We start from the raw sequence: 12,609 nt of genomic DNA on the forward strand, positions 1-12,609 counted from the left end.
AGTGGCTCTACCTCACCTCTTGAAGCAGGGAGATCCAAGATCAACCTTGGTACCATCAATTGCTGGGGACAAGCATTACCTCCTTGCAGGGCAGTAAATTCACAGCATGCAAACCGGAAACCTCAGCATCCTATGCGCTAAAAAAAGCTTGGGCTGGACTAAGGAGTTGGGCTCTGTTCATCCCGTCCCAGAACCTGACTCAAGAATGAGCGATACTCGCGGAACATCTCTGAGGTTGTCTGTGGTTGCGATGATAGAGTTCGACAACATGCGAGAAACCGTCTGGGAACTGGTATGGGTGCCGTCTCAAGTTGCTGGGTCCATCTGTCCCATCCTCGGCAGCTATCCCCTGCCGACTTTGAAGCACTGCAGAACCAGTGCTTCGTTTGATTTAAGGTCCGCGATTGCTAGCTGGAACCTGACTCAACTGTCGGCCGCAGCACTGTCGAAGCACTGGGCTGCCGTTTCAGCATGTCTTCTCTCCGCTACTACGACGCGCATCTCTCCAAGATCCCCCCCCCCCCCATATTTTTAGCTTTTGGCTACTGTCTTCGGCGTTCGCGGGCGGTCTTTGTATGGAACTCCCTCACCCCTCCGCAGCGTTGAAGCCAACGCTCCCGCGCTTTGCAACCCGACTTCTGCCCGCCGACTTCCGCCCATACCGAATCCATGGGACACATCGTAGGGCGGGCGGCAGGGCTTAGTGTCTGTTAAGCAGGTTACATTGAGGTGGATCTGGCAGCATGCCGGGATGGGCAGTTCAACCTCGAACTCCCGCCCTCTGGCCAATCGCATCCAACCTTGCATACTGACGGACCTGGCTCCAAGCCGTCCGGCGACTTTCAGAGAAGGTGGCATACCTTGGAGGAACAGTATAATCTCTGATATAAAGTTGACTTGACAGACGAGGGGAGGGGGATCGTCTCAGTTCTTTCAAGGCCAAGCCATTCTTTTTCTGACCACAGTCTCCCTGTTCCAACTTCCAGACCAGACGCTCTTTCAGTCGCCATATATCCCCGCGGTATCCCACACCTCAAAGACCAAGGTTCCTGTGCTTGCCGTCGAACCTGCCACTCATTCAGTCGACGAACAGTCTGTCAAAGCTCTATCAACTACTCAACTGTATCTCTCTTTCTATACGTCGACTTCAGTCACCAATAAAGCATCCACCGTCACAATGCGCTCTTCAATCCTTTACCTCGCCCTGGCCGGCCTCGCCAGCATCGCGCAAGCCAACCCAATCATCAAACCAGACGCCCAAGTCGACCCAAAAGGCCTCATCACCCGCAGCCTCTCCCACCTCCTCTTCTCCCGCTCCGAACCAACACGCTCCGAGCCGCCCCCAACAAGGAGACAAGCAACGCCGCCTCCGCCTCTAACAAGCAACCCGGCCGCCGCCCCGCCCGGCGGCGGCGGCGCAGTCAACAACGCCAACCGCACCGTCACCCTGACCGTGATCCAAGGCGACACCCTCGGCCAGATCGCGCGCCTCCTCAACTCGGGCATTTGCAACATCGCTAAGCTCAACAACATCCCCAACCCGGATTTTATCGAGATCGGACAGGTCCTGCAGGTGCCCATCAACGTCGCCAACCCGGACAACGACTCGTGCCTCAACCGCGGCGGCGCGATTCCGGCCCCGGGACAGAACGCTACTGCTCCCGGTACGCCGCCTCCGGCCGGTGGCAAGGGGAAGGGGAAAGGAAAGAAGGTTAAGCGGAGTGGGACCCTGTTTTCTGAAAAGAGCCCCCGGGCGCCTTTGCGCTAATCTGGTCCTGAAGTTGGGCGTGGCTGAACCAAGCAAGATGGCCTGTGGAGTTTGTTAGGGGGAGACATTTTGGGATGCGTACCGTGGCTGGATAACACGAGACTTTGGCAGCTGGCAGCGGGTCTAGCCTTGGAGTTTTGGCATTTGGCATATCTCAGGTGCGAGATGTGTGTGTTTTTGCGTTGCTACTCATTTTTATAATATACCTGGCTGGAACAGTCTGTTCGAAAGTTGAAAATAGTCAACCAACAACCATGAGTTTCCGTTGCAATTTTGCGTGACAACTTGAATTACGAAGAAACATTAGCGAAATACGACGCTCTTGTGCTTTCTTGGGATCATGTGACGTCATGCGCCGAGAGTTGCTCATGAGTCAGCAAAGGGGGAAAGTCTGATAACCATCGCCAAGATCTGCGTCAATTTCCAGACTACAACTATCTTCAACAGTAAATCCCGCGCTGATATTCAACGGTCATTTAACAAAGAAAAACTAATTTCAGCTGTCATACGTGATATGGCTGTTCTCTAAGTTTCAACGTCTCTCTGCCTCTCAAGATACCCCTAATCAAAATGTCAGCAATAGAATCCTCGCTGGCCTATCATGAGCCGTCCATCACCACCGTCGCCATCCTCTCCGGCTTCCTCCTGCTCCTCAATACCGTAAATTACGGCCTCGACAGGCCCGTCTACTGTGGTCTCATTGGTCAGGTATTTCTTGGTATCGCATGGGGAACGCCAGGTGCAAAATGGCTCTCTGAAGAATTGGAGCACTCGATGGTGCAACTAGGATATCTCGGCTTGATTCTGATTGTATATGAAGGTAAGGTCCATCTCTTGCAGTATCCGAGCACTATGGATTTAATTCTTTGTCTACAGGAGGTCTATCCACGTCTTTCAAGTCCCTCAAAGCCAATCTTCTACTCTCAATTGGCGTCGCCGTCACTGGCATCGCCGTCCCCATGGGCCTCTCCTTCACCCTGAGCTCTTTGATCGGCGCGACACCGCTGCAGGCCTTCGCCGCGGGAGCAGCGCTCTGCTCGACCAGTCTAGGGACAGCTTTTACGGTCCTGGGCACGAGCGGCCTCACGACCACCCGCATGGGAGTCGTGTTGACTAGCGCTGCCATGATGGATGACGTTGTCGGCCTCATCGTGGTCCAGGTCGTGTCCAATCTCGGTGGCGGCGGCAGCAGCGACTTCAACGCCATGACGGTGGTTCGACCGATTCTTGTCTCGTTGGCTTTCGCGACCGTTGTACCGGCGGTGTGCAAGCTCGTTGTAGGGCCAGTCACATTGCGCCTGAACACGATAAGAGAGAAGAACCCTGGGTCAAGAATTGATCAGCTTCTTCGTATGCGTCAGACTGCTCTCGTCATCCATACGTGCTGGCTATTTGGGCTCATAATGGGAGGGGCCTTCGCTGGGACGTCGACCTTGCTTGCGGCATATGTCGCGGGCGCCACCATCAGTTGGTGGGACAGCGAGGTGCCTCATCTCATATCTCGCGGAAAGGGCAAGCAGAAAGCATCCGTGGTCCAACTCGCATCTGCTTCAGACAACCAGAAAGCTGTCTCTGTAAATGATCCAGGGCAATCCAGTTTCGAGAATCCATCTGCAGCTGCTCCGGTGCCAAGTAATGGCGAATCGGATACCTATAACACTGGCATTGAGATCTACGAGCATTACTACAACAAGGCCGTCGAGCACGTGCTGAAGCCTTTCTTCTTCGTAAGTCCCCATGGTAAATATCCGTGTATTGAAACGGGATACTAATCCAGATAGGCATCCATCGGCTTCTCCGTACCGATAACGAGAATGTTTTCCGGTCCCATTGTTTGGCGTGGAATAGTCTACACCATCTTGATGATGGCTGGCAAGCTGATGTGTGGTGTTTGGCTGCTATCTTTTGCCAGTCCGCTCCATGCCGTGCAGCGAATCACCAAGAAGTTATCAGGTGTAGGTAGGCAGCAGTCGAAGAAACTCGCACCCGGGACACAGTGTGCCGCGACAGCATCAGATTCGGGAGCAAATAACAACCAGACTTCCCCGCCAAAGCAGCCACAACAGGACCAGGAGCAGCGGCGAGGTGCGCAAGATGGTCAAACGGAAGAGGTGCCGCCTCAACCGCTCGACTCGCAACAACCCGGAAAAACTCCGAAAAATGCCTCCCCCAAGCCGGAGATGCCCGTTTCCGTGTATCCGGCCTGCATCCTCGCCTTCTCAATGGTCGCTCGTGGTGAAATTGGCTACTTGATCTCTGCACTAGCCGAAAGCACCGGCATCTTCAGCGGCGGGTCAGGCGCACCCGATCAACCTTCGGAGATGTTCTTGATCGTGACGTGGGCCATCACTTTGTGCACAATCATAGGACCGATTTGCGTTGGTCTGCTTGTAAATCGGGTAAAGCGGCTTGAGGCGCTCAGCGACAAGGGCACGAACGGAGGTGGACGGAACGTTCTCGGTGCCTGGGGCGTGGAATAGACGGCGAGAGAGACTTTTCGGCGAGCGATAGACAAGCAATTCCTGAGTTCTTTTTGAAACTGCCTCCATATTGGCATTCCCAATCCTCATGCAATGCCAACCCTCATGCAGCAGATACATCGGGCTCATCTACAGCCCAAGTCAGTAGCTAGTCCAGGTCATACAAAGCAGCGTCTGAAACCGGTACCACGACTTTGACATTCTTGACGTCCATGTACGTGTCAGTCGGAATCATGTGTATGGATTGAGCGTATTTCTCCCGAGTCATGAGCCGTCGAATCCGACTCCTTGTGAGCCCGACTGCTCCCACCATTGCTTCAGCCCGTCCACGTCACACCAGTTAAATTGCCTTGGCTCCTCATACCACCACCTGCTACCGGGGTTGGGCTTGTCGCTAACATATTTCTTAAGGCAACCACCATCAAATCGGTGATTCTTGACACCGACGAGGAGTACAACGCTCCCAATCTTAGGGGTGAAGGCCTCAGCATCGAGGAAAACAGTCAAGATAACTTGCTTGCTAGTGCTCGGGTCGACTAGTCGAGCAGTTCGTTGTGTATGATGCGGCGGCATGTGGGACGGCTCGATTTCGGATAGTGAGGCGACGACTGCGAGGACATTGACAGACCAGTTTTGTTTGTAGGGCAAGTTCGGGATGGATCGTAAAGAGGTTAGCTTTAGGGGCGTGTTCGGGTCTGTCCAGTCGCGTGGCAAAGCCACAGGACCTCCCTTGTACTTGGCCTGCACCCTACGTTGAGTTGCCTTTGTCTCCGATACTTGCATAACCTCGAAACTGTCTTCATCTTCATCGTCGGCCTCTGCGTTTGCCTCGGGTGCCCCGATCGAAAGCGTGCGTTGTGGTCTCGGGCGTTGGGTCGATATGGGTATCGAGATCGGTCTTGGTTGTCGTGGCTTTGTCGGAGTTGCGACGGATTCCACATCGCTATCGGAGACGACCTCGTCCTCAACTTCATGTTCTGGGGGTATTGGGTCGGGTTCTGTAAGAGCCCTATGCCATCCAACGGTGACTAGGTCATGGACCACCAAGTATACCATATGCCGTGTCCCTCCAGAGCGATCGCCATGCCTGACGAGATCCTGTAAACGAATCGAGAATTCCCCCAAGCGGACGTAGCAGCCGACGCGGACAGCTCCGGTGTCCAGGAAACGATGCATCTCTCCCCGTAGGAGAGCCTGTATACAGAGCTCACCGTCCCCCAGCATTAGTCTTATGGCCCTCCATCGCTTCGACCGTGGCACGGGGAGCGACTCGACGTCTTCAACAAGGAAGACGGAACCAGGGATGCAGTAGCGGGTGCGCAACAGGTCGCTGATCAAGGGTTTCGGAACGAATGGCTCGGCTTCATTGGCAAATGCTACCTCGGCTGGGCTTGTCGACTTTTCGGACGTGTTGGGGGACATGTGGACGCGTTCATCGTTTCGCGGCGACGCGGCGTGGGAGTTGAGATCGAGGGCGTCAAGTGGTGATGTTTCTGTCAGAATCCGTCGCCAGTGGAGGGAAGGCGCGAGGTCACTGACAGGGCCGCAGCGTGGCGGGCATGCCCACTGAAGATTCGCTAATGCAAGTCATTACGTAGCTTTGGGCGACAGCTAGGGATCACCCCGGCCCGGCTCGACAGGCCGATCCTACCCTGTGCCATGCATTGGCATTTCCTTTCAGCAGCATTCACGATCCACTCGCTGAATAAAATTGGGCTTGCTCTTTCAACTCATCCTTCAGTTGTTTGATCATCATCAACTAAACAATTTTATTGAATCAACTCATAGAAGTTTTCGACTGGTTCACAATGGTGCTTTCGGATTTACTTTCGTCTCCTATCTCATCTTTGTGTAAGATCTATCAATAATTTCACTCAACTACCTTGTGCTTATTCATCGCATCTTGGAAAGCAGCTGTAGACCGCACTATTTTCTAACGAGGCTATGGTTGCAGTTACGTTACACACCCTTGAAACCTTTCCATAGTCATTTCCGATTGCTTTCAGAACGTCCTACACCTATGGTGAATGTGGTTCTTGAACATGAAATGGCACAAGGCCTCTGAGGTACTTCATTAAAGCCATTACTAGGTTGAACCATTTTGCATAAGATATCATAACTGTGATACCAATTTTCAGAACGTCGGAAATACTCAAATTTACCAATACGTCTTCACAATCGACGAATGTTACTCTAGTCATGAGCGGCGAGGTTGTTAATCCCATGATTGATCTCATGATGACTGGTATAACATCAAGACCTCCAGTCATCTGTTCTGGCAAAGCGATTGACCAGCCGGAGCCTTACTTTTCATTCGTCGACATTATTAATCTTGGTCGCAACTTCGGAAATACTTGCCAGCGAAAGAGACTTATTCATTAGAGGCCAGAGCGCTTCCGAGGGTCTGGGAAAAGATACCTTACGGGAACATATCCCGTAGATAGAACGGGTAACACTGTAGATCACCCAGATGAACGCTTTCTCAGCCGTATATACCAGCTGCTATTGATGAGAAACAGATTGGCTGGTGTCAGTGCTGCACTAGCAGTATCCTGCTCTTTTGCATGAGCTACATCATTCATGAATCTCCACAAGGAAAGTCTGATGCGGCTGCAGGAGGTGATATGTTCAGATTACGACATCCCGAGCAGAACAATCGCCATCGCCTGGGGTGACACACTTACTCTTGCAAGGTACTGGACAGTGTGATAATGTCGAGACTCAATGCAGGCCTAACTCCAGCTCAGAAACCCCAGGAATAACAGTGTCATAGAATCAGCAAACCAGACGATCAAGGCAACGCAGACAGCCAGCAATTCAAGGGCCGTGTCAAGAGAATGCCTGTGGCGACGTGCGTATTATGAACGTAGGAGATATGGCCCAGTAGGAAGAATATGATCAAGCTGGCGTGGAGATCCTAGAGAGATGAAAGGCTACGAGACTTCAAGGTTTAATTCAAAACATGAGTTCATAACATCGCAACCTCGGTTCGCTCCGTCGTTGAGACTCCGTGGTTCTGGCAAGGGAGACACATATTCATTGTGATAGAACCATAGAGTCTTAAAGATCGAATTCAAGACGGTCGGGTGTGGAAAGGAGTAGTCCGTCTTGGGCAAGGGCGCGAGAATGGGGTCCCAAAGGAGTAGCCCGTTGTAGACAGGGGAACGGGTGATGGAAATTGAGAAAGAGATGATTGCATGTGATAGATATGAAGTTTTTGACTGTATTTCACGACTAGGTGCCACTTTTAGTAATGGGGGAATACAAAATAGGAAGTCACAGCAAGCAATCTGTGACCAGTTTAGCTATACGAAAGCGACGCCGGGATATCCACAAAGTTTACTTATTTATGCTTGATACCGGGAGGATCTACGCCCAATCGAGGATCGACATTCTCCTTGGACAACTCGATATTAGGGGCCGCCTTAAAAACTTCTCTGGCGCCGCTAAGAGAAGGAAGCGGAGGAAGCCGTTTTCTTCCAGCTCCGCACCCAAGGCTACGGCTGTCGCATTCAACTTGGGGCACAGAAAACTCGGGGCTTGGCCCCGAATCCGAATGTAATCAAGCAATGATGTGCGACAAACCGTAGTTTCTGCCGCAGGAATCGGCTACGTATAGAAATGACATGTGCGAACAGCCATAATAAGAAAGATAGTGCTGCTTATGCTGCTAACCGTTCAACCGTGATCAATACTCAGTAGTTGGCTAACTTTCATCACTTTGGAAGCAGAACACTGCTAAGACGCACTTCGGTGGTTTGCAACAGTTCGATAGATCTTTCAAGAAGATGGTACGGATTTAAGAGAAACATTTAGACGTAAATACGCCAGACGGAGTACTGTAAAAGGCCGCCAGCTCAGATATTTGTAGGGTACGTGGATTCAAAAGTGTGATTGACTGGTTTCAGTGCCTCTTCCTCGTATAACATTGGCAGTCCGCGTATTCAGGTCGAGCCTCTGTGTTACCACTCAGTAAGGTGCCTCCTGGCAAGCTGGGACAGGATTAAAGCTTGGCCGGATTGTGACCCCAATTCCGACAGCTGGGGTCATATAACAGACAAATAAGGTAAAAACCCCTCCGATCTCATTCGCTATCGAGTTGCAGCTTCTACCTTGGACAGAGAACGGTATTCAAAAGAGCGGGCTCTTGTAAGAGTCCGCGCTGCGGCAGGATCCGCGTCCTACTTCGGGGGGATGGGGATAAGAATGCCAATTTTAAAGTGTTGATTTCCCCACAGGGGCCTGGCCGGCGGGAGCGCCACCTTCCGGCGGGAGTTATGCATGCTCCGGTTGACTTATGCAACACCGGCCCCGAATGACCTATCCCGCAGACTAAGAAGACAAACAGCGTGGATTCTTTGGGAAAAGCATGCATACTTTTTCGAAGACAGTCAACGACTGAAGACGCTTCACATGTGCCACAACAGCCTAATAAGGAGAGAGCTCGACGTGGTCGTGCGCCTGTGCCATTCTGAGGCATCGTGGGCGTTAGGCACTTGTTAGCTTGTGTTCCGTACTGAATTCGTGATCCGTCATACACGTGGCTCTTTACTGGCTCGGCACTAGAATTCATTTCACGATGACTATCTCTGTGCTTCTTGCCGATACGGACATAGGGACTTAGATGTCGAGGCTACCATCCTCCCGGATTTAGGGAGTAGAATAATCACCGGTAGTCTAGGCAGTTCCCAGTAACCCAAGCTCGATCGTCTTATTATTTTGACAGAAGCGCTCGGCCTCCTGACAGCGATCAGGCTGGAATGACACCGACACGTTGGTAAGCCACAGTTGGAACGAGAAAGCGAGGAAAATTCTGCGCCAGAACGAACCATCAATACGCAATGCCCCGTGTCCTGCCATGTCAGTGCCGCCTCTGTTCATCAAATGGTTCCAGGCCGTCTAATGTTGAAGGGGGTATGATCCCTGCGCCCATCAGTGTCGTCCAATCGCTGGATGGCTCGCGATCGCATTATCAGGGTATCTCGCTTTCGGATTCTTAATTCATGGTGTGCTGATGGGGAAACCAACGAACTAGTGCGGCGCATGGTCCAGCTTTGGCACAACTTTGTGCAATCGGAGCTGAACCCTTTCTCGAATGCCCAGGGTTGCTATGCGATTCTAGGTCTCCCGCAACGAATATAATGTAACCGTCTTCCCGTTGAATTTTTCAGCTTTAGTCTTGAGGCTCAAGCCAAGAATTTCTTGTTTCTACATACCATACAAATATCGACTCCGCCGGACTGTTCTCCCGGAAACCAACACACAGCAAACGACTTACACAATCGATTTAGACGCAATACCAACACACAGGCCTAGGACTTTCAGATCAAAGCACACCATGGCGGATCTCAAGTCCGCGGACACTGCTCAAAGAGATGTGGATGTTGAGAAAGGAATCAGCCCCAACGCCTCGGATCTCGAAGGCGCAACCATCAGACCCGAGTCTCGCCAGGAGCCAGAGGAAAACACACATGATGCGGACAAGGAGGCGGATCAGGACCAGAACGTCGTCGATTGGGACGGACCCGACGACCCTGAAAACCCTCAAAATTGGCCCATGAAGAAAAAGTGGTTCAACATCGCTACCATTTCGATGTTGACCTTTGTAACGTAAGTCCGTCTCTAGCCCAGAACTCGAAGACGAAGCCCATCAGCTAACCTCAATAGACCACTTGTAAGCTGTCCTGGAAGGGAATTTTCAAGCTGGCTAATTACTGACTTTGTTCGCAGGGATCCTCAATGTTCGCCCCCGGTATTCCCAAAATCATGGTTGAATTCCACGAGACCTCGGCCACAGTAGCAACATTCGTCGTCTCAGTTTACATCCTCGGCTTTGCTTTTGGCCCCCTCATCATCGCTCCGATGAGTGAGGTCTTTGGTCGCGCACGGCTTTACATCTACGGCAACATCCTCTTCACCATCTTCACCGTCGGTACTGCTCTCTCCCAGAACATGGCTATGATGATGGCATTCCGTTTCCTTATGGGTTTGGCTGGTGCCGTGCCAGTCACTATTGGAAGTGGCAGTATTGCGGATATCATGCCAATAGAGCAGAGAGGTCGTGCCATGTCTGCTTGGGCTTTAGGACCCCTTCTCGGCCCTTGCATTGGTCCCGTTGCCGGAGGCTACTTGATCAAGGCTGCTGGATGGAGATGGGTGTACTGGCTAGTGACTATTGTGGTATGTATTCCTCCAAGAAACTTGAGCTAAGCAACGCACGGAATCTGACCATGCTGTAGGGTGGTATTTTCATTCCTCTCTCCTGGTTCATGATGAAGGAGACCTTCGCCCCTCTTATTCTCGAACGCAAGGTAGCCAGGCTCCGCAAGGAAACCGGCAATACGAACCTCAGAAGTAAGCTTGATGATGGCCAAACCACGAAGCAAAAGTTCCAGCACGCCATCGTCCGACCTGTGAAGCTCCTCTTCGTAACGCCGATCGTCACTCTTATGGCTCTTTACGTCGCCATCACATACGGTATCCTTTACCTGCTCATCACAACCTTCTCTTTCGTCTACAGAGACCAATACGGCTTCGATGAAGGAACCATCGGTCTCACCTTCCTTCCCGCCGGCATCGGTATGATGATTGGTGTCGGCACCTTTGGCGCACTCACCGACTTCATCGTCATCAGAAACAAGAAGAAGGGACTCGTTCACAGGCCCGAAGCCCGTCTTACACCGGTACTTACTATGCCTTGTGGCGTGGTTCTCCCCATCGGTCTCTTCATCTACGGATGGACAACTGAGAAGGGGGTTCACTTCATCGTTCCCATGCTTGGAGTTGTCATCTTCGCCACCGGACTCATGGGTGTTATGGTAAGTCGCCAATGTATATCGAATTGAAGGCGTTCGCTGACATGGAAAAACAGATGTGCATTCAGAACTACCTCCTCGACACGTACCCCCGATATGCGGCTTCCGTTACTGCCGCACTAGCTGTTCTTCGATCCTTGGCCGGCGCCCTCCTTCCTCTTGGAGGGTTGGAGATGTATAATGCCCTCGGACTTGGATGGGGTAACAGTTTGCTGGCGTTCATCTCGGTCGCTCTCATTCCTATCCCCCTCGTATTTTACATGTTCGGCGAGCGGATCAGAGGCAGATTCAAGCCAACTTTGTAGATTTTCTACAGCTATCCGGGAAGATGATGTGTTATTTGAAGAGCACGGCGTAAGGGGTTAGCATTCTACGGCATACTAAAGGTGCCATCCGGCATGGGTCATGATTCACAAAGCATTAGACGCATATCCTACATAGGTAGGACAACAAGAACGTACTAGTAATATACTGAGAGATTGTACTTGACGACTGGGCACAGAAAAGCCAATTTCTTTGAAATACGTGCCAGCACTTAAATCACCACTCAGATCGTCATTGTCGCCTTCCCGAGACTGACTATGAGCCGCGGAAAAAGACGATGTGGCTTGGCGGCGGTGGTCCTAGTAGTCTACCAGTCCATGTCGTGATGGAAGCGGTTGACCTCATCAAAGGAACAAGCGCTGTGTCATGATTGTTGGCCCCCAAGGCCAAGATACTGGTCCGCATGTAGAGCCGAATGAAACGTGGTGCGCTACGCAAGAGCTTCGATCGGTAACAAAGAAGCGGCGCATGCCAATTCACACTCTTCGGGTATCGACGAAGAATGGACCCAACAGAATACAAATAGTAAGTGCTTGCCTTGATTGACGGTGTCTGGATGGCGTTCCAGAAGCCGCATGCGGGTTAGGATTAGAGAGATGCGGCGGTTCGCGGCGGCCGCATCAGTCCAAGACAAATCCGGCACCAAATGCGGCCAGCCCGACACATAACGGCAACTCACCGGCACCGGTCCTCAAGTTGGGGGGCTCGCTTTAAGAAAATTGTCCCTGATCTCCTCTTTTATCTTGATTTCTGAATCACGGTCCCCATATGTCGACAACACCCAAACTCATGGGTGTGAGCATGAATACTTCCACCCGACTCAGGGGTCTTTCCGGAATGCCGCTGATTTCATGAAAGAGGGATAGATCTACGACTCCGTTCCCACAATCTATATCGACTCAGCAATAGATAGGTACTGGACTCTCGCTTTGCTAGGTTTGTTCTCGGCTGCGGCTCCAACATGAGCAACACAACTATACCATCAGGAGGAGCATCCTTGTCAAGTGATACAAGGCAGCCGTTGGTCGTCGGTATTATCTCAATGTTTATCGCATTGGTTGCCATTTTTATGGTCGTTCGGGTTTGCATCAGGGGCTACCTCTTGAGAGCATGGGAACTCGACGACTCCGTGTTCATGTGGTCTTCAGTGAGTTCAAAGTTGCCCCGCCATCAAGAGCCACAAATGACAGCTAACACTATCATACAAGATGCTCGTGATTGT

General features: G+C 51.7%; 4 protein-coding genes across 4 annotated transcripts; 3 read left to right on the forward strand and 1 right to left on the reverse strand.

Annotated features, from left to right (window-relative positions):
• Positions 1–1,177: 1,177 nt before the first annotated feature.
• On the forward strand, positions 1,178–1,768 carry N0V96_001308 (uncharacterized protein; the record flags this gene model as incomplete). The annotated part of the gene is made up of 1 exon (XM_053192050.1): positions 1,178–1,768. The coding sequence occupies one exon, from the start codon at positions 1,178–1,180 to the stop codon at positions 1,766–1,768; it is 591 nt and encodes a 196-aa protein (XP_053050658.1).
• A 570-nt stretch (positions 1,769–2,338) lies between these two features.
• On the forward strand, positions 2,339–4,248 carry N0V96_001309 (uncharacterized protein; the record flags this gene model as incomplete). Its single annotated transcript, XM_053192049.1, has 3 exons — positions 2,339–2,588; positions 2,645–3,495; positions 3,550–4,248. 3 exons carry the CDS (start codon positions 2,339–2,341, stop codon positions 4,246–4,248), a joined length of 1,800 nt encoding a protein of 599 aa, XP_053050657.1.
• Positions 4,249–4,512: 264 nt separating this feature from the next.
• N0V96_001310 (uncharacterized protein) lies at positions 4,513–5,670 on the reverse strand (the record flags this gene model as incomplete). The annotated part of the gene is made up of 1 exon (XM_065756203.1): positions 4,513–5,670. The coding sequence occupies one exon, from the start codon at positions 5,668–5,670 to the stop codon at positions 4,513–4,515; it is 1,158 nt and encodes a 385-aa protein (XP_065615443.1).
• Positions 5,671–9,586: 3,916 nt separating this feature from the next.
• N0V96_001311 (uncharacterized protein) lies at positions 9,587–11,368 on the forward strand (the record flags this gene model as incomplete). The annotated part of the gene is made up of 5 exons (XM_053192047.1): positions 9,587–9,858; positions 9,916–9,922; positions 9,979–10,428; positions 10,488–11,066; positions 11,120–11,368. The coding sequence occupies 5 exons, from the start codon at positions 9,587–9,589 to the stop codon at positions 11,366–11,368; spliced, it is 1,557 nt and encodes a 518-aa protein (XP_053050655.1).
• Between the last annotated feature and the right edge of the window lie 1,241 nt (positions 11,369–12,609).

This window comes from Colletotrichum fioriniae, assembly GCF_027942845.1.
Source record: "Colletotrichum fioriniae strain IMI 355084 chromosome Unknown scaffold_1, whole genome shotgun sequence".
NCBI classification, from domain to species: Eukaryota; Fungi; Ascomycota; class Sordariomycetes; order Glomerellales; family Glomerellaceae; genus Colletotrichum; species Colletotrichum fioriniae.